The sequence below is a fragment of the Strigops habroptila genome, chromosome 6, assembly GCF_004027225.2.
Source record: "Strigops habroptila isolate Jane chromosome 6, bStrHab1.2.pri, whole genome shotgun sequence".
In the NCBI taxonomy this organism is placed as follows: Eukaryota; Metazoa; Chordata; class Aves; order Psittaciformes; family Psittacidae; genus Strigops; species Strigops habroptila.
The window spans coordinates 60,995,404-61,017,626 of NC_044282.2; the positions used below are offsets into that span (position 1 = coordinate 60,995,404).

The 22,223-nt window shown below is 41.1% G+C and overlaps 1 protein-coding gene across 2 annotated transcripts in view; it reads left to right on the forward strand.

Moving 5' to 3' along the window:
- The first annotated feature begins 302 nt into the window (after window positions 1-302).
- The window catches only part of KIF13B (kinesin family member 13B), a 136,848-nt gene continuing 114,927 nt past the window's right edge, over window positions 303-22,223 (forward strand). For both annotated transcript variants that reach the window (XM_030489419.1, XM_030489420.1), the window contains exons 1-2: window positions 303-471; window positions 12,297-12,390. In XM_030489419.1, the coding sequence (XP_030345279.1) occupies window positions 417-471; window positions 12,297-12,390 (149 nt within the window). In that variant the 5' untranslated portion in view covers window positions 303-416. The remainder of the gene's footprint in view (window positions 472-12,296; window positions 12,391-22,223) is intronic.

Genomic DNA, 22,223 nt, shown 5'->3' on the forward strand with positions numbered 1-22,223 from the left:
CAGAGGGTGAGTGACAGGACCCAGGGTGACCCTCAGACCTCCCTGTCAGCGCCTGTTGTACAACAATAGTCCACAGAAGCCGTTTGGGGCACCCCCCAACTTGAAACCCCTCTGTTCTGGAGGACTACATATCCCACCATGCAACGCTTCTCCTCCAGGCGGTGACGGCAACCAGAACTACAGCTCCCAGCGCACAGCGCCCCGCGCTGCCCGCCCCCGCTGCCGGCGGGCCTCCGCGATGCACGCTGGGAGCTGTAGTCCGGCCGGACGTTGGTCACGCAGGGTGCCTCCCTCCCGCCGCCGCCGGTCTCACCCCCCTCCCGCCCCGCTCCGCGCTCCTCCCCGCGCCGCCGGGTCTCCCTCCGTAGACGGAAGCCGAGGAGGGACGAGGGAGCTGGGGAGGTTGGAGCGGCGCGATGGGGGACTCCAAAGTGAAGGTGGCGGTGCGCGTCCGCCCCATGAACCGGCGAGGTGAGACCCTCCTCCCTCAGCGCCCCCCGCTCCCTTCCCGGGGGGTGTGTGAGCGGGGAGCGGCCTGAAGGGCAGAGCGGGGCTGGGGGCCGGGGGTGCCGGTCCCGGCAGGTGTCCGTGGGGGCAGGTGTGCGTGTGTCCCGGCGCTGGAGCGTGTTTAGAGGTGTGTGTGTTTCGGCAGGGGGGAGTGTACGTGTATATCTGTTTATTTATGTATTATACACGCGTGTGTAGGTGCGGGGAGGTTTGTGCGCGAAGCACACGAAGCAGCTGCGTTCGCTTCCTTCTCCGACATCGGTTTCCTAAACCCGCCCTGGTTTATGGGGGTTTTATCTCCCCCTCCCATTCCCGGAGTACACCTCTCCCCATATCTCTTACACCTGCTTTACAGCCGGGCTGTGCCCTGTTCCCGGCTGCGAAAGCTCTTCCTTCTTCCTGCTTTCTGGGATTTTGGGGGGAAAATGCCTCCTTCTGTATTTTTTCCTATGCTCGTTCAGCTCTCAGCTCTGTAACCCCTCTTCTTACCCCTCGATGATTGAGTGGGGCGGAGTTAACCAGGTGACAGAGGCACTATAAGGGCAGAAGAAACAAACCCAAGAAAACATGGAAAAGGAAGTGGAAATTGACACGATTTTTTTGTTGTTGTTGGGTTGGTGGTTTGGGTTTTGTCTCCCCTCGATGAAACTTGCCTAAGGGTTATGTTAATCAGACCGTGATCTGGGCATCTGTTTAAATGTTTATTACTTGTCTTAATTAGAAAAACTTGCTCTTGATGATGAGGAAGCAAGTATGAGAAGGCAACTTCAGCCTAGGAATGGGCAGGTGAAAAAGGCAAAAAGCCAAGAAAAGTGTAAGGTGGCTTTTTTTCTTTACATTCTCACACAAGTATGCCAGTAATTCCTTTTGGGGAAAGGGGATCCAGTGAAGTCAGTTTAATAGCTGAAGCAAAAAGGGGTGTGTGTGTTCTTTATCTTCTGTGTGATCTGAACCAAAATTACTCTTTAATTCATTTCAATAAGTAAGAATAAAAAGTTAAGGTATTCTATAGAGTATTTCTATACCTTTTAAAATAAAAGCACAGGAGTTCACCAGTGCTCTAGAGTCCCACACCCAGAAGAGAGGAGATGGAATTGATGTCCTTACAGTCTGGTGGGTTAGGGCAATCGAGGATATTTTAACCAAAATCTGCATTTTGTAAAATTTCAGGTAGCAGCTCTCAAAACTCAGGAGAGACCTATCCTTGTGGAGGATTGCTTGGAAGAGATTGGGTGACAGCGTGGAGGAGTTGGTGGGAGCTGGGAGGGAAAGGAGCTGAAAAATGGTGCCTTGTTTCAGTGACAGACACAGGCTTTCCTCTTGCTCATGTCCCTTTCCTGCCATAGATCATTTCCTTGGCTGTGACCCAGCCATCTTCTGACTGTGCAGTGCTCTTTACCCCCGGGATTATACAATGATTCAGGTTGGAAGGGACCTCTGGAGGTTTCTAGTCCAAATCACTGCTCAGAGTAGGTCAGATTAGATAAGGTTACCCAGGGCCTCCTTCAGTCAAGTTTTGAATCTCCAAGGATCAACAATGCACCTCTCCCTCCTGGCGTATATTCTATGTATATTCAGCCTTGAGTCTGTGCACATGTAGTGGTCTTCAAACTGTTGCCAGCTAGGGGAAGAAGCGGTCGAAGTAAAGGGGAAAAAATGATGGAAGAGCATAGATCTAGAGCAGTACATGTATTTGAAGCTTCTGTCTTCCTGGGGAATATCCTAACACTAAGCTGCGTGAATCTGGGAGAATGGGAGAGTGTGTCTTGTTACTGGAGCTGTTTTATTCTGCATAAACTTGAAAATGTTATGGATTAGAGGGGATAACTGTAGCCTGGTTAGTAGGAGGCTCATCCAGGAGAGAGGGGCATTTGAGTTCGTCAGAGGGAAGAAGAACCTGAACCCCATGCTCTTTGGCACATAGCTGAGCAGTCAGGGCATTCCTCCTCAATAAGAACCACTTTGCAGCTATTAAGCATCCCGTTATTTTGTGAGTGATACCTAAATCTATATAAGTCTGCCTAAAAATCAATGTCTTTTTCTACCTGAAACAAAATGTCCTGGAATCCTGGAGTGGATTATTTGTCACAGTCCAGATGTTTTGGTCAGTTCTAAACAATTGATACCTCCTTGTAGTATTTCTGATGGTCCTAGAATTTATAGAAACACTAGTGTTTTTCTTACCTATTTAATGTTAAATTCAAGAATTGTGTAACTGATTTTCTGAGGAGTCATGCAGTTGTAAGACTTCTGTGGCTTTGCTTTTTCAATTGGCTTTGAGGCAGGAGGCAGCTCAAAGGAAGCTCTCTAATATGTACTTTGTTCTAAGCACTATTTGTATGAAGTTCTGGGGCTTTGGACCTGAAGCAAGTATTTGTTTTCTTCGGGATCACAAGTAATGTTCTTTCCTTCCTTCTGCACCAAAGGGCTTAAAATTGCAAACCTATCAGATGGTTATGACTGTTGAAATTTAAGCTTTGAAATATTTCTCAGTGTTTACTTGTGGTGATGGTGGTTGTCTTTAGTGTTTGAATTATGGATTTCTTAAGGCGAGGGTTTATTAGGTTAATAAAAGTGGTTTGTTTAACTATTACTAATTTATGCAGCTCATAAAAGTATAATAGGTTCCTTGCATGCATACTGAAGAGATTTCTCTTCAATATTTCCAAATAGTTGGTTGTTCATAGTATCTGCATTTCAAGGTGATAGTATTGAGGGTCCTGCTTCAGTCTTATGCGAAGTGCTAATCTGTTAGTTTATAGTACTAAATTTTAGCAGTATAGAGGAAGCATTCCTAATTGTCCTTGGGGTTTCTTGGGTTTGGTTTTGGGTTTTTTTTTTTTGCATCTGGGTTACTTTTTTGCATCTTGCTTCAAATTGGACCCCAATCCTCCAAACTGTGTGTGGAATCTGTGCTTTTGTAAAGGTTCTACTACACCAACACATCTGCAGCATCATGTCTGGAGTCGTAGGCTGTGCCAGGTAGCAGAATAACTTATGGTTTTGCATACTTTCTACTTTGCAAACTGGCATCTCGATTAGTGTGCTATTATGAATGAAATAATTCGGTACTGTTTTCTTAGTTAAGACTTTGTCTTCTGTTTTCTCAGTTTCGTCATTCATTAAAGTATTCCCTAGTGCACCAGGGTGTTTTTTTTTTTTTTCAGATGGGTTTTTGATAACAATCAGTAAGTTTTTTGGCTGTTGCAGTGCATTTCCTTTTATGAATATCATCAGTGTTTGACTTTGCTTAGCAGATATTCATTATATTTCAAGTAAATGCTGTGCAAAGCTCAAGCTATACCATGAAGCAAAGCAAAAGACAGCTGGAAGCTGTTTAATTAAGATTTGTCTTTCTGAGTGTTTTGTTTTCAGGCAATGTTGGTGTACAGGCATCCCAGAAGTACATTTAAGTCTTTGTGTTTCCCTGTGCCTTTGAATCAATTCAGTGCAGTGTTAATTAAAATATAACATCTTTTATCAGTACTGAAAGAATATGACTTATGCTCAAGAGTCTGGCTGATGACACCTCAAGCCAGTCAAAACTGCCACTGCTGTGTTGCTATTTCTCACTTGAGTTAATGCTTTATTGTTTGAACAAGAAAGGCAGGAAGCTAACTGTAAGAATATCATGTGTTTAGTGCTTTGGGTGAATTTCTCAAGGAGCAGAAGTACCGGTGCTGGCACATGGGCGGGTGGTGGCATTGCACGACTTGGGTCAGGAGTGGTGGCATGGGCGTGCCAGGATTAAACAGTGAGGGACCACAGCCTGTATTCCACCAACGCTGCCAGATTAAACTGTTTGTAGGATTGTGGTGTAAGACCTATAGCTTCCAGTTTAAATACCTAAATTGCCTGTAAATACATTCAGGTGTCTATTATGTTAATGTGTATATTCATCCAGACCAGTTTCTGTGTTCAGTCATGGATCTTTTTGTGCTTTGATGATAAAGATTCCTTCTCCAGTTCTTATAAGGAAGGAATTTGGTTTTGTATCTGTGCAAGCTTCTGACCACCACGTTAGGTGCTAATTTTATGTCCTCCTCTTTTTTGGAGGAGGTTGCATTTCCAATCACTTGAAATGTTTTTGGTTTGGGAGAAGGAGGTGGGGATTGTTCTTGCATTTTTGTTTGGTAGTTGGTTGGGGTTTTTTCCGCTGGAGATTACAACAGAAACAATTTATCTCTAAATTGGAGTTTGTGGAAGCAGTTTTACAAGATTAGTTTTGACATTAGAGTAAATGAAATGGCACCTGTTGTAGCCTCATGGCAATATGCAAAACACAAGACTTTTCTTCACCCTTATCCCTGTCACGCATGCATGCCTGGAGTTTTTAATATTCCCTGGTGATTGTTGATAACCTATAAAATCGTGTCTGTGGTATGAGCAGGATTAGCCTAGAGATACTGTGATAAATGGGTGAAGCATGTAGAGTTAGTGTTTCATCTTGAGTTCCTCAGTGAGGCAACTGTATTTTAAGAACTCGAAGGTGTTACAAGCTTCCTTCCCACAGCCAGCCTCTGAGACTACCTGTCAGTCCAATGCGGGTGCCACAAAAGCAAACAATTCTTGTGCTAATTACATCTTCAGAGCTAGCCTAAAGGGCGGTATTGAGATTACCTTGCTGCTCTGGTTTCCCTTTGCTTGCTCCTCCTGAAGTCAACAGAAGATCAGATAGGCACACTGTGAATAGTTCTGCCTTGGCTTTTGGGTGGCTGGTGGCAGACCAAACGCTATTGTATTTCATTCTTGTTAACTCTGAAACAAATGCAACAGCACAGAGTTGTGTGTTGAACTTCCTCAGAGCTATTTGCTGCATTAGAAAGCCACCAGGCTGATTTATTTACTTAGTCTCCATGAGCTGAGCATTGTATGCAGCAGCAGAACTGACTGTGCATACAGTTAACGTCCAGATACACGGAGTGCCTTTCCTAAAGCTGCTTGGCAAGCTCTTTTCTTGCAGAAAATGAAACAGCAGAATCTAGAATACATTTTTAATCGTTTGGACAATGTAGCATTAACATGTGAGGAGAGCTTGCTTGCATTCAGCACACTTGTGAGTTTGAGTTGACTTACACCTCATCATCAAGATTAGATAGTATTGTGTGCCCTTCCAGATGCACTCATGCATGTTTAATGATCTCTAATTGCTGCAAAATGAAAATTTCATGAATCATATTTGCACAGTTCCTATATATACAGCAGAGAAGCTCGAAAGATGCCTGCTTAGACTTTATGTTTGTATGACTTAAAGGAGTCAAATTACTGTATTTTTGTCCAGAATGTATCGGTCACTATGTCTTATAATTAATGCCCTAAAAGCACCATTACTCTTCCTCCCCCATCCCCATTTAAGCTCTTAGCATTGACATTTAGATGTAAGTTACTTTCATGCGTTCTCATATAGTCAGTTAGTTTTTCCTTTATTTGTATTGGCTTCTACATAGCAAAAGACAAAGAGAAAAGTCACTCTAAGGCAACAAATAAGGGCAGGGAAATTTGGGGACCTGTTGTGTTTGAACTTGCTTTCAGATTTCTTTTCAAACAAACAAAAACCCAATAAAAAGCCCCAGATAGCCTCTCTGATTTGTTTTTGCTTGATTTTGGTTTTGTTTTCAGTTGACATTCATTTAATTTGTGTGATAAATAAACTTTTAAATATCTTGAAATTACTATTTAAACATTTCTCAGTGTTACTGCAGTTTGCTTTTTCAGACCAAGAAAGGTACAAGAAACCAACTGTAATTTCTTATTGAATGCAATTGAAGGCTCAGGCCATAACATTTCAGTTCTAACCTTCAAGGGAATGTTAATCTCCTGAAAATCTACTGGCAATTTAAAATGTAAAATTTCCATCGTCTGTCTGTACAGGAGATTATTTTGAGCTTTTGTATTTGAGGCCAATTTTGGCTTATGAGCTTAGTACATGCACTTTAAACCTTTCACATTTTATTTTTTATACTTCAGTTAGCTTTTCAGAAACTCTACAAGAGCAGCTGTGCTGGTTCCCAGGGACACTACTGAGCTTAATGGCCTGTCTCCAAGGGGACCTTAGGTCTCAGTGCAGCTGCCCTAAACCTGGTGGTGGGACCAGGAGGAATCCTGCAAATTTTATTTGACCTGTGTTATAACACCAGGTTCACATCTTTGTTTCAGTGGGGTTTAGGATCAAATGGTATTTGAAAGGGCTGGAAAACTGTCAACCATCAAAACCTAATTTCTTAAATTGAAATCTGATGGAAAAAATTATATGGAAATAAAGGCTCTTGATGAAGTGGGAAATGCTTTCTCTTAATTCCTCTTGGACAATGTGGAAAAAATAGAGTATATAAAGAGATAAATATGGAAGGTCATGCAAGTTGTAACAGACTTTTCAGCTACCATGGCTGTTGTACTAAAAGCTATTATGATACCATGGTCCCAACCACTAATTTAATAAATTGCAGGCAATCTTATTAACTGTATCACTGCTCATTTTAAGATTATTTTAAACTGCCCTGTAAAAGCCATCTATTAGGATCATTTTGTTTGGTTCTGAAATACAGTAACCTTAAAGGTGGGATGACTTTTTAGGATAGTGGCTGAAAAAGCTCCATTATCACCGCATGGCACTTCAGATGTTTTCATTACGCTACCTGAAGCAGCTGGGTTTGATTCCTTACTCTACTAGGTGAGAGAGTTGGGTACATCAATATCCAACCAATGTTGTCATCAGTTGCACCCGATCTATTAAGACAGTTCCTGAATTGATCCATAAATGAAGATGGAGCTTTCCCAGAGTTGAGAACATCCCATATTTTCCAGAATACTTCTCCTTTCCCCTTCCTCCAGGATTCACATCATTTTTTGTCTCTACACCAAACCTGTTTAGTACATTTTAAAGTTGTACCTTTGCTGGTGTTTCTTAATGCTGTTGTGGAAAATCTGCCCTGTTGAGTTTATGATTACCAGACGCGTGACTGCTATTACAGAGGGAATGCAAACTCCTGCCTGTTGTTCGGAATATACCAGTGCCTGCTGAATCCACCATGGCATGCAGTGGTACACTGCTCCTGGTTTTACTTTTCCTCCTCTCTCTTGCTTCCTGACTTTTCCACTCTGTTTGAAACGTACCAAATTTCTTTGGGTAGTGAAAAAGCCCAAAGCGTATATGGGTGGTGTGAATTCTTTTTACAACACTCATAAGGCTCTTGTCAAAGGCATAGTCATGTCTGCTTTACACACGAGTGTGGTTTCAGCTGAGATCTGCACGGCTTGAATCCGAGTCTTAAAACTTTTTGGGGAGAACTTGAAAAATCAAGGGAGATGGAAAGGAGAATGTCCTCTTTCAAGCCCCACCTTCCAGTTTCACAAGTTAAATAAAAAGTCATTGACAGGCTTGAGAGGTGGGTGTGTGCAAACTTCATGAAGTTCAGTAAGGCCAAGTGCAAGGTCCTGAGTTGGGGCAAGTGGGTTGGGGCAATCTCAAGCACAAATACAGACTGAGTGGAGACTGGATTGAGAATAGCCCTGAGGAGAAGGACTTGGGGGTGATGGTCAATGGGAAGCTCAACATGACCCAACCAACCGTGTCCTGGGCTGCATCACCAGCAGCATAACCAGCAGGTTGAGAGAGGGGATTCTCCCCCTTTACTCTGCTTTGATGAGACCCCACCTGGAATACTGTATCCAGCTCTAGAGCCTCAACATAAGAAGGATGTGGAGCTGTTGGAGCGAGTCCAGAGGAGGCCCTGAAGATGCTCCGAGAGCTGGAGCACCTCTGCTACGGAGACAGGCTGAGAGAGCTGGGCTTGTTCAGCCTGGAGAAGAAAAGGCTCCGGTGAGACCTTAGAGCAGCTTCTAGTGCTTGAAGGGGCTGACAAGAAAGCTGGAGAGGGGCTTCTGACAAGGGCCGGTAAGGACAGGACAAGGGGGAATGGCTTTAAACTGACAGAGGGGAAATTGAGATGAGATCTGAGGAAAAGGTTGTTCCCTGTGAGGGTGGTGAGACACTAGCACAGGTTGCCCAGAGAAGCTGTGGCTGCCCCATCCCTGGCAGTGTTCAAGGCCAGGTGGACGGGGCTTTGAGCAACCTGGGCTAATGGAAGGTGTCCCTGCCCACGGCAAGGGTTTGGAACTGAATGATCTTTAAGTCGCCTTCTGACCCAAACTATTCCCTGATTCATCTGAGAGACTCTCTGTGAGTAGCTTGGATGCATGTGACTTAACAATTATTCTTGCACTCAGCCCAGCTTTGTTTAACATTTCTACGGCTCTGAAATGTAAATGTGGAAAAGTGACTAAGATACGTGTTACCCTTTAATTATGGATGTCACAGCTCTCTTACTCTAAAGCTATGAAAGAGGCTTTCATTCACTGCAATAAATGTTTCTTGAGGTGTTAAGAGTTTGAGTTTTAATTTTTCAAAAATCAATTAACTGATTAGTTTCTTGATTTGATGAAGCAAATGAGTGGTTGATTGTGTTTTCTTAGTAGTGACTGAAGGTAGAAGCAGGTTAGCAGTAATGATAAGTGAGATCTTAAATATTGTTGAGCTCAAAGATTTGTGATAAATCTCCAAAGTTTGACAGTGAGCCACTTCTGCCATCTTTTAACTTGTCCAGAATTTCATGCTGCCTGAAAAAAAATGATGGTATAGGTGAAGGAAATAATAATACTAGGCCTCGACCAGTGAGTCCTTACTGCAAGATAAACTAATTGGTGTTTTGGATGTGCACACTTACCGTCTTATCTTGCTGCATGCTCATTCTGCATGTTGTTCAGGGGCAGCAAGAAGGCTGCTTACCTAGGAGACACTGAAACTAGTAAAAGTAAGGGTGGAGTCCTTGTGTGATCATATTCAAAAGAGCAGGAAGATAATTTTTCTATAAGGCTAACCTGCTTTAGTAATATTGAAAACCTAATGAGGTAGAAATTATCATGATATATTAGCCACTACTGAAGATCTCTCAACCTACTGGAAGCATTAAAGAAATCAGAAATCATAAATTACACAATGGTTTGGGGACAGGACCTTAAAGATCATCTATTTCCATCCCTCCTGCCATCTTCCACTGGAGCAGGTTGCTCAAAGCCCCATCCAACCTGGCCTTGAACACCGCCAGGGATGCGGTAGCCACAGCTTCTCTGGGCAATCTGTGTCAGCGCCTCACCACCCTCACAGGGAACAACTTCTTCCTCATATCTGATCTAAATCTTCCCCTCTTTCAGTTCAAATTGGTTAAAGAACATGCTTTATAATGGAACCAGATTTTGTAGAAAGTGTACCATGTGCTATTAAAACAGAATTTAAACTGTTTCTTCAGCTAGAAAGAGAGTTTCCATGTAAGTCTTTTGCCAAGGTAACTGGGATAAGTAGCCTTAAGACTGGCTGGATGTGTAACCCTGCTTAGAGGCTGAATGTATCTGTTTCTTAAGGGTTTATTTTATGGGACACCATGAGCTGATGTAGCAGTTGGTCTCTGCTGGGAGAAGGTCTCACTCTTCTGCCTCCTATTTTCGCCTCCATACAGGCCTACCCACTTGTTTGCATGGCCTTTGATGTTGTTCAGAGCTTTTACTGGGCTGATGTAGCTTTCCACAGTGTCTGAATACATCCATTTTTCATGTTGGTTAGTTTTCTGCTGTTGAAGTGACTTGAAGTGACTTACAGAGGTGTCTGCTGAGCACGGTATGGTGGAAGGTGAGCAACAGGCAGAGGTAGCCAGAAGGAAGGGCTGAGACCTCTCTGTTTGGTAATAGCTGTTAGGTTGGCTCACCATGTCTTCTGAAACCGTGCTGTCTGCAGGATGCCTAGGTGAGGGATTTTAACCTCACCTTTGTGATGACAATAGAGAATCAGAGAATCATAGAATCATAGCATAGTAAGGGTTGGAAAGGACCTTAAGATCATCTAGTTCCAACCCCCCTGCCATGGGCAGGGACAAAATAATCAGAAGGTGTGTTATATATGAGAAATTGGCTTTGAAATTTTTTTTTTTTTTTTTTTCTATGAGGACATATGACTTTAAGGAACTATTATATCCTGTCTGTGTGCTTTCTTTAGAAGTACTTCACAAAGAGAGGTTTAATGAATACTAGATTGAGTTCACTAGGCAGTCATAGATGTGAAACCTGCCAGCAGCATTCTCTTTCAAGAGATAGGTTGAAAAATGTGATAGAGACCACACTGCTTATATAGAGAGTGCACATACGTTATGCTTTGCATAAGGGAGGTAGCGTGTAAAAACCTTCTTTAGTAGTTGAGGAAAAGCAGGTCACTGCAATATGGAATGGTAATCACTAACCAGCCAGACCAAGATAAAGTGACTTGTTGGATATGGGATGTATGAAGAATATAATTTCATCTGAGCAAGCATGTATTGCATACTAATGATAGGTAAATTTGCTTTCAGGGTGTGGAGAGAAATTAAATTAAACACTGGTTTCTGAAACTTGTCTGCCTCTTCCTTCTACAAAAGCACAGTTTAATAACAGGAGTGGTTTTGTTCAGAAGGATTTCGGTTTCATGTGACTGCCTGCTATGACCAGGAATCATATAATCATTTAGGTTGCAAAAGGTCAAGTCCAGCTGTTAACAGTCTTGAGTTTTGGCTCTTCTTTCCAAAAATGTCAGTGAAAGAAATCTCTTCTTATCATGTTATTTAACAGTAGCAAGCAGTCTGCAAGGTGCTGTGCAATAATTAAGATCTGTGGTATTTGCCTGAGAGATTTTCAGTCTGAGTTTATAAGGTGCTGTCAGGTGAAAGAGCAAGTACAGGTGACAGAGAAAGAAAGAGCAGAGATGAAGGAGGATGAGGATTGTCATTAACATGATTAGACAGGATATTTTGGTGATTCAGCTGAGGTGCTGCACCTCATATGGAGGTTGTTCAGTGTAGTCCCTCGTCATCATGGCGTATGAGGGCGGTGCAGAGTGCCTGCTGGGTGTGATTAGTGTGTCATGTTTATAGGTATCGGTACTTGGGTGCACTTTCCAGGTTCAGCATCAGAGTGTAAGGACATAGGACTGGATTTGTTTGTGTCAAGGCCCCTACGTCTGTAGGCAGTGACTTTGACTGCAGATGGCTGTGTGCTTTTTTTATGTCTAACTCCATTTGTCATTGGGTGGATACCTTGGATGGTTGTCAGTGTTATCTGAAGCTTTTGTTTTCCGCACCTCTACGGCTGAGAATTCTCATACATTCCAAATATTCTTATTACTCATTGCATATATCCCATTGCTTAGTGTCATGGGGAAAAATTGGGCTTTTCAGCTGACTGGGAGCCTGTGGGGAAGGATAAGCCCTTTTCTATGTGCTTGCACCTAAATTATTTTTGATGAGACTTGAATTTCTGCAAGCAGGTGCCCCAGGACTGACAGCTGGCATGGCACGCTGCAGTATCACAACAGTGGCTGGGGAAAATGTGCTGCAGATGGTAGGAGCAGCTTTCCCTCTGAGCGTGTAAGGCATTGTGGGAGCAATAAGAAGAGCTGTCAAAGTGGTACCATGCCTAATGGTTCTTTTCCCCAGAAGAAATTTCATACTGCCTTGTATATGCTGATTGTACTTCAGTAAAACCAAAGTGCTCTTTCTTGTTTTGAAAGGAGTGCATGCTTTAAAGCTGGACAGGATCCATCCCATAAGAATATCTCTAGAAGCGGAATTTGGCAATAGTCCTGTTTCTATTCTCTAGCTGATGGGTGGCTGTCAGACTGCATGAATAAATTTGGTGTCTGGAGGAAGTAATGGTGTATGTAATCCTAGCGCTTTAGGAGCAGCACTTGACACTTTCTCATTTCTTTATAGAGCTTGATCTGCATACAAAATGTGTGGTGGATGTGGATGCAAACAAGGTTATTCTTCATCCTGTAAACACCAACCTTTCAAAAGGAGATGCCAGGTAAGATTTTTGAATGAGGAAGGTCAGGTTTCATAAATTAAGTATGAGTCTAACAACTAGGAAATGTAGGCCTTGATAGAGGGCTTTCAGTTTAAAAACTAATATATATTCTTTCTGAAATGTAATTGCTATCATCTATAAAATAAGGCTGATTTTACCACTGGGAGGATGCTTTGAAAACTTAATGCTTACTGCATTTGCTTCCTGCACTAAACAATATGTTAGCAATTAATGGGTCTGTGGACTGTTTCATTTATTCTCATATGCTATTATGGAACAAGAGAAATGTAAATCTGCAAAAGAATTTGAGCAGGGCACAGTTTGCAATTTTGGAATAAAATTAATTTTCACAATTATTTTCTCATAATGGGCTTTTATCTAAGAAGGGGAATGGGAATATGCTGGAGAGGTGTAGCTTTCGGAGTGTCTTAACAAGCATTGCATGCATCAAAAATACTTGGAAAGGTGGCGGAGGGTAGGGACCAATTTAGGTCAGAACTGGCATTAGTTTGTTAAACTACTGTGAAACTGAAAAGTCCTACTAATTGTAATAGTTGGTAAGATTATTGTGTAATTGTGTAATAGTTGATAAGGTTAAGGTTGTGACTACTGAATTTATTGCTTGTTTGCAAGAGGAGGAAATGAAAAAATGTATGCATGAAACAAAATAACAGGGCTGCAGGAAAAGGCAGAGCCTGTTACGTGACATCTACAGCCAATTGTGATCTGCTTTCTGGGGGGAAAAATCAAAGAGGTGGTCTTAAGGGTGACAGAAATGAGAAAAAATCAGTTAAACACACACAGAAGAGCTTTGTTTAAATGCAGTGTATCGTAGCTTTTTCCTGTAAAGCTGGACTGTATGTCAGTGGTCAGTAGAAGTGTTCCTTACCTGATCTCTGATAATTTAAATTTCTCAAACCCGGGTGGTAGTAAATGAAAAAGCAAAGAGATCACCAGGTGCAATATGTACTTTCTATTGTCATCGGCTGAAAGACTTACTACAGACGGTGGGACTGGAGCTTTAATAAGTTACTTAAAATCAAACAGGCTGTGTGTGGTTGGGGTGGTTTTGTTTGTATCGATAGCTGCCTCCTCCAGAAACACGTGTATTGTTTAGCTGTCAAATACCTATGTTGATTCAAGCCTTTAGAACTGCTAAAAATGGCAGGAAATTGAGATTCTCAGAAGCCTGAGCTGTATTAAAAATGTTATTCATAGTTTCTCTAAAACATGGTAACCAATCAAATGCTGCATGGCTTGTACTCCCTAATATGTGTTTAAAAAGTGTTCATGCTGCAGTCATGAGAGAATACGTCATGCAAATCATGCCCCTTGGCAAGGGAGGAATCAGTTGGCAATTGCGTTGATGTCCCAGACAAGATGGTGAGCCTAGTGTGAGAAACCAGCATGCCAGACCAAAGAATGCTTCATTTGCATATCCACAAATACCCATTGCTAATCTAAGCAGGAAGCACAGTAAATTTATATGGGGTGATCTAACAGAAGAGGGAAAAGTGAAGGCCCATTAACTACACTAAAGGTTTGCCTGCAAACAGTGAGGCAGCATAACTCAAAAACATAGTTGGAGTAGTAAGGATTTGGAACAGGGTCCTATCTAACATGTAACACCCTTGAGAGAGGCTTGTCTTGGCTTCTGCTGCTCCATCAGAGGAATCTTAAATATGAGCTCAAGGAAAAGGTTAGTTTTAGTTGTGGTTCTTCGAAGTTTGGTGGTTAATTCATGCTTAGGTTCTTCTTTTGTTTCCAAATCCACTGTCAACAACTTTGCCTTGTGCTATGAAATCATTCACTTTGATTTCAGACTTGTCTAGTGTCAAAAGTGAGCTGAAAGAATTCTGGCAAACCTGGAGTGCTTTTAATTGAATAGATAAAAATAAATAATATTGCAAATACACTCTTTAGATGCTTGCAAAGCAGGGTAAGTTTGAAAATCTTAAAAGTTTTGCTGCGTTTCTCATTAAGATGCCATTCTCTGGCAGGGAGTGTCGTTTGGAAAAACAGCTGATGACTTTTGGAAACTTTTCCTACTTCCATCTTTTCTGGTAGAAACCAAGTCTGAGAGCTGGGTAGGTTAAATAAATAGTTTAATGGCTGAATTTAAGAATTATGCATATTTGTTTCCCCAAGGTGGTCCTCTCAGGCCAGAGATCTACATAATGTGTCTGCCAGCCTGATCAGTTAAAATGGCAAATACCTGATTTACTGGTTTCAGTTGTCTCTCAGTTAGAGGAGAAGCAGAATTTGGAGTTCCCAAGTGATACACCTACCTCTTCTTCTGCTTTCCTATGGGACCTGGGAATGAATTTGTGCAGAAGTCAGAAATGTCCACTCTCTTTATGTATCTCATACGTTGAGAGATACCCAACTTGACATGTGTGACCTGACCTTCGGAGATAGCGAATTGTGTTGATGCAGTTGCCACTGAAACAGAAAAAGATGCCGCTTCAGAAAAAGAGCATCTCTAGCTCCTTTTTTCTTTAATATTGAATTAAAACTTAAGGAATGTTTTGAAAATCCAGGTGATAATTGACTGACCCCTCTTCCTCCTTCAGTCTGCATAAACTGAATATATTATTTACACATTTCTCTAGAGACTTGAGGATTAATAAATGCATGTAAAACACATGCTCTCAAAAAGAGAAGTCTATTTTCATATGATTTCAGAAAATCTAGCATCCTCCTGTTGGTTATTCCTTAACCAAGTAATGACCTTTCCTGAGATAGAGAAGTGCAGTTGTTATATTGAGCAATTCTTAGTATTGCTGTGCAGGTTTCAGTAATCTGATCACGTACAAAAGATCTATTTATCAATCTATCAGACAACCTCTGAGCTGGGTAGGATTTGTTACTAACCTTGGGCTACTGGGGGCAGGTTTGACTATTTGTGTGGAAATGGTCAACATTTAGTTGCTTTTACAAAATTATTTGTTACAGAGCCTGGAGTTTTGTCGCATGTTTCCCCAAATGACCTCTTTAAATCAAAATCTCCTCTCTCCAGGGTGTGTGAACCTCCAGGGATTCGCTGTAAATGAATAGTATCATTAGCATGACTTGTGACTTTTTTGTTTGCTTTATGCAGTTGTCTGTTCTCTCTGTTGCAAAGGTCAAAGCTGAAGTTTCTTTATCAACATGGGATTTACCGTGTGCTGCAAAGATTACTCACAGCATTATTACTTGGTGGCTGGGGCTTGAAAGAGGGTGTGAACTCACTTTGATTGATGTGAATAGATAAGTGGCTAAGTCCTAGGCAACAATTGGAATGTTTATAGGAATTAATTGTTTGGAAAACCTCCAAATAGACTCTTAATATGTTACTTTGCAACCCCCCTTTTTTTTTTTCTCTTTTTCTTTTACCATCAATTTGTGCTGTCATTTTACATTTCCCAGACAAGACCTATTAAAAAGACTTAAAAAATCATTATTTTTGACAGGTCAGACAAAGGAGTTTTGTTATATACTGCAGACATGAGCGTAATTGATGTGTAACTGATACAAGCCCATGAATCAGTTGTATATTAGTCTGTCGCAGGCCTATGAATGAGCCATGATAATTGTAAAACAAAGCATTTATTAAATCTCTCCACCAAACCACTTTTGAGACTTTTTATTAAGAGTGCTGACTTCTGCGTACTTCTGTCGCAATATGTGGGTTATAGAAGTTTTCCCTCTTGATTTTTAGAACAGAGGTTCCAAAGAATGGCACAGGGTAAAAACTATTCCAAGGAATGAGTGCAGCTAACTGGAGCTGACAAGTGCGTGAAACCAGGCTGGGTTTTTCTTTTTCAGTTATTTTAATATCTTTACAATTACTGCTTTGTAATAGGTATTTCAGTAGTTGTGCAGCTTTATAAATATTTTTAAAAAGTGGTTTGCTTTTCAGGTATCTATTCCTGGATTTAAACCAATTTTGTTTTGTATATCCATGCAGACAATGGTTTTGCTCATGAATTTGTGATGATTAAACTCATTTTGATTTCTCCTTAGTTTTCTAAGGAGTCTGGAAACTGAGAAGGGGCATACTATTATCTTAGACTTGGGGATTTTCGTAGCCTTGCAACGTATGAGCTTAATGATTTATGCTTTGATGAGGAGCTGGATGAAGCCCAAGTAAATTTGACTTATGAAGGAATACTTTTATAAAACCTTGCAGTACCTTGCGCTCTCTTGTGCTCTCTTGATAAAATGGAAAATGGTAATGTTAGTGTAGCTGACTACATGGCAAATGCCTCAATAGTGAGGTGGTGAAACATACACATAAATTGATTTGTTTTGCAAAATATATAACAGGGAGGGTGTTGGTTGGGAAAATGTACATTAAGCACTGAAAATCTTGCCTTAACCAATTATAAATAAATAATCTCTTTCTGAGGTGAAGAAGCATAAGTATTACTTGTACAGTTCCCTAAAATATGTTATATCTGTGGAATGACAGGCAAAAATCCCCAAAAATATCATGATCCTGTTGATCTAAGTTGTAGTATCCTACAGTTTTTGCATAGTTAAGTAATTCCTTCATACCTTCCAGAACAGCATACAGTCAAGATGCCGAGAGCGGAAATGCTGACATGATTATTTAGGTGTTCTTTTATGTGTGTATAAGTATGCACTGGAAAAGCTGACTGGTAGGAGTAACTGGGAAGACTTTGACTTTTAAAAATAATATATGATAACAGGAGAACACTTCATTCTTTCTACCTTAGGAAAGAATGTGCATAATCAGAAAATGAGGAAAATGTATGAAGACAATGCTATATGTGGAATTAATCTGCAGCACTTCTTGCCTCAAGAAAAGAGTGAGAGGCTGGTATATAGTCATGGAAAAATGCACACATTTTGCACACGTTTTCATAGAATCACAGAATGGTTTGGGTTGGAAGGAACTTCAAATATCGTCTTGTTCCCACCCCCTGCCATGGGCAGGGATACATTCCACTAGACCAGGCTGCTCAAAGGCCTGTCCAACCTGGCCTTAGTATTTTCTTGAAAATAAACCAGGATCCTGCCTGACGTTGGGTAAGAACCGCTTGAAGAACTGCCTCATCTTAAGCAGTGTTTTATGTCTGTGACCCCATTTGTTTACACATTTTGTATAGAAGCATCAGCTGTTGGACACGACCAGAAGTTGAATATTGAGCTTAGTGGACCAATTTACATGATGTGGTATGGTTGCTATTTGACAGCAAAGCAATTTAAAGAAAGAAATATTATTGTCTTTTTAGATGGGTGAAAACTAATTGTACTGCACATGCCTTTGCTTCTCTGTATTTTTGTATTAATTGTATTCATTCCTGCAGTGTTAAGCTGCTTGGGATAGGAACAATTCAGACTAGGATGTGAGCATGCAGAAGCAATGCTAGCTGCATGACTGGTTTTGTTACCTCCTTATGCTGAGGGGAACAGCTTGCTATGCGGGTAAGGGTTCATAGTGATGTGTAAAACTGCGAATGAAATTTCTAGGTTAGATGTTAGTTCAGCTTTGTCTTACAGGGAACAGACTTATGCAACGTTTCATAATGCAGAAACATTGCAGGAAGTTGTGGGGGGAGGGAAAGAGTGTGTTTGTATTCCCGAGACTGATAGCTGACATCCAGAAGAAAGGGAAGCTTGCCTCTCTTAACATCATACTGGTGTTTTGTGGGTGCAAAACAGCTCACAGGAAATTCATGTTTGTGAAAACAGAGCTATGGGATTTTCCTGTATTGCTGACTTTGCCTGTACAGTGCTGTTGCATCTCTGTACACAACTCTCACTTCAAGCATGGCCTTGTTCTGTAAAATGTTGAGTGTTTCTGATGAGCTCGCTCAGTATTGCTGCTTTTGCCTGGTCAGGTGACTGAACAGCCTAAATAAGTTAGAGGAGGGGGGGAAAAATAAGCCTCACCTAAACTGAGCACAGTCATTTAAATGGTTGAATGAAATTATGGTAAAACCATTGCTTTTTCAGTCTATTATCGGAGTTTATTTTGTATTAAGTCTTATTAAACCTATACCATGGAGCACACTCCATACATATACGTTATGCTGCCAGTCATCTATGTTTTACTGAAAAATGTCTTCTGATATAGAAATATGTATAAATATGACTGATGAGTTGCTGCAAGAAGTGGAAATCATTTTCTGTCTTAAAAGTTTGAAGGTCATCTGTTTGTCCTGATAAGATCTTCAATCGGAGAGGAGTTCGGACAGATGAAGGACAAAGATGATGTCTTGAGAACAGCAGGGCTAGCACATAAGGCTCTGTTGTGGTGCACCTCCTGAGTCTTTAGTTGCACAAGTGAGGGATTATACTGCATAAGGAGGTGAATGCTTGCATATAAAAAACTTATCTCATGTAAAATTGAGAAGTAGAAGTTCTGCCAGGAGAGAAGGGGGTTGCTGCACTTCAAGTTGTGCTTTTGAGGAAGTGTATTTGCTACAGCTCACATGCTTTGGCTTGAGTAAAAGTGAAAATGCAAGATAGAAGCTCTCCACAAATTCTCGTCACAGACAAAAAAGTTAACAAAACTTTGAACTGTCCTTATGTGTGCCAATGTGTTTAAAAAAGACCTGTATCCTGTTTCATATTGCTTAATAAAATAAAATAGTGAGACTGCGTTAACAATTTCTTTATAGACAGTTCTTTTCCCACCAGTTGGGTCACACCTATTTGCTTCTACCTTTATGACAGCTAACATAGCTATAGAAAATTAGGATTATTTGTTATTTATAAAGTCTGTGCCCATATTGTACATGTACATGAAACTACTTTTCACATGAGCCATATAGAATCATCCTTGGCCACCTTATATTCCTTAGCTGAACATGAAAGAAACTTTATTACCAAGTCAGTAATAAACCACTGTATTTGAGGGAAAGAGTAAAGATAATAAATGAAGAATTAATTTAGTTCACACATCGTGATCTGAAGTATAACCTTACACTTGTGTTTCTTGAATTCCTAACCTCTGGTGCTTTTTCTTCTTAAAAATCTAAGTAAAGTACCTGCAACCTTAATTTTTCACTAAACTGAAGGCTTTTATTAGACGATGTAATCTAGCAGCACATTCTGGAGTACCCTTAACATTATTGACCTGCTTACGGACAGTGTTTGGAGGTTGGTGGTGATAGTTGCTAAGCAGCCTGTCCTTCATGTAGATGTGTCTGGAGTTGGCAAAGGCTCCTCATAGTGAGTTCTGCTGCAAATAGAAAGTAATTTGTAGTCTCTTCCCATTGCAAAGCGGTATCAGCAGTAAGGGCCAGTCCCAGAGGTTTGGTTGGTTGGGGTTTTTTTTAAATCCACAATCACTAAACCAAACCAAAAACCCCTTTTTGTGGTATATTGAAGCTATAAGAATGACTATGTTAAATATCTGAGTGGAATGTAGCTTTTATTTAAATCTCTATAGTAATTTTGAGAGAACGGTCAACAGTTTTGTTTTTAAAGCTGGCCTATATCTGCAGCTTAGAATATCAGGCTGTTTAAGCTTCAAGGAGGCTGTGATGTGTTAATTGTTTCTTGGCTTGTTAAATGCACAAGTTAAAACAAATCCATTTGCTTTAAGAAGAGTTGGTTGGAGTGTTGCAGCTATAAGCGCTTATGAGGAATGATTCCATTTTAATTTTCAACTCTTAAATAATGATGCTTCATGAGGGCAGACTATAAAATGGATTTAGTGGTCAGTATGATGCTGAATAATACTCCTGCAGGCTGAAGGATTATTTCAGTGGCTGGAGCCACTGGATTATGTGGGAGATGATAGATGCAGTTCAGAACAGCTTTTAAAACCTGAAAGGTATTTGGAGTGTCAGCAAATACCTGGCACCTTCAGTGAGATCTTATGCCTGTCAAATAAGTTCATATCAATTTTAAGAACAGAAATTAAATATATATATGAAATATATATAAAATGAGTCTGTTAAAGTTCTTAACTGCCTTACACTGGTTTTATGCCTACCAATTTTGTTTTGAGGATATTTTAGTTTAAACTCCCAAATCTTGATCTCAGATTAACATGATGAGAAGCTTAACATGAGCCAGCAGTGTGCGCTTGCAGCCCAGAAAGCCAACCGTATCCTGGGCTGCATCAAAAGAAGCGTGACCAGCAGGTCGAAGGAGGTGATCCTGCCCCTCTACTCTGCTCTTGTGAGACCCCACTTGGAGTACTGCGCACAGTTCTGGTGTCCTCAACATAAAAAGGACATGGAGCTGTTGGAGCGAGTCCAGAGGAGGGCCATGAGGATGATAAGAGGGCTGGAGCACCTCCTGTATGAAGACGGGCTGAGAGAGTTGGGGCTGTTCAGCCTGGAGAAGAGAAGGCTGCGTGGTGACCTCATAGCAGCCTTCCAGTATCTGAAGGGGGTCTACAAGGATGCTGGGGAGGGACTCTTCCTTAGGGACTGTAGTGGTAGGACAAGGGGTAATGGGTTCAAACTTAAACAGGGGAAGTTTAGACTAGATATAAGGAAGAAGTTCTTTACAGTGAGGGTGGTGAAGCACTGGAATGGGTTGCCCAGGGAGGTTGTGGATGCTCCATCCCTGGCGGTGTTCAAGGCCAGGTTGGACAGAGCCTTGAGCCACATGGTTTAGGGCAAGGTGTCCCTGCCCATGGCAGGGGGGTTGGAACTAGATGATCTTAAGGTCCTTTCCAACCCTTACGATTCTATGATTCTATGATTCTATGATTATGAGATCAGACAAAGATGCAGGAGAGGGTATTTCTTGCCATTCAACATGATTGATTAGTAATAGCCAGACTCACTTTCCACTGAACAAATCTAATGCTCTTTGCTGCAGGCATTTTAGATTGTGTGGATGTGCCCTTCCAGCTAATTTGAGATAAGATAATCTGAATGTGTTCAGAGTTGAGTATCTGTGGCAGGACATGCTTTGATGCTCTCCTGAGAAGGTGGTTAAATGCCTCATGGTATTTTCAGTGATTGTCACACATGTACTTTATGGCCAGCTAGAATACATGGGTAGGTAATATCACATGAAGTCTTCTGTATTCCTTAGGTTTTGGAAAATGGAATATAAAAACTATCAGGGTTTGTTTTCTAAATTATTTATGGGTTTATTGTTACCTGTTAGTGTCTTACATTCATTGTCGTGAGGAACTTTGAACAAGTTTTTGGAGTGACTTTTGTGCATCAGTTTGAGGTTACTTGTCCTTTTTTTGCTGTGGTGGTAATTTTAGAATTAGAAGTTCAAAAGATGACACTGTTACACTTGATGCTCCATTACATTTAAAGGGGTTAGCCAAATTCTGCCACCACTTTACCGGTCTTTAAAGTTGGAAGTAACACTATGAAAGGCAGAGGTAATTGTTGCTGTGTATCTTTGTTTTCAAGCTCTTACAGTAAGAAGGAAAAATTGTAATTGCTGTAGCACCTCAAGATTTGCTTTCATATTTGATATTCTTTTACCTATTTCAGTTTCAGTAGATGGGAACAAGATAAAAGGACTGTTTTTTCTCCTCCTCCTCTGAGGAGAAACCAACAATCAACATCTTGTAGGTATTTTGGGGGTTTGTTTCTCATGAGCTAGGTCTGCAGGAATGCAGCATCTGCTGCTCTTGTATGGGCAGCACCCTTCCCTCTGGGTTGGAATGTCAGTCCTTCCTGGAAAGAAGCTATGGAGGAATGACAGTTTATGGCCTCCTCCTAAAAGGCACACTAAATTCTGTTGTTGTTGTTGCAGATCTAGAGGTACCAAGCTATTCTCCCCTCGTTCTAATTTGCATTAAAATAACTTGTGTCTTTATCCATTGTTTTGATATGGAGCAGGACAAAGTCTGATCATATAAAGTTTGCCTTCCTGTGTGCTGCTGTGGTATG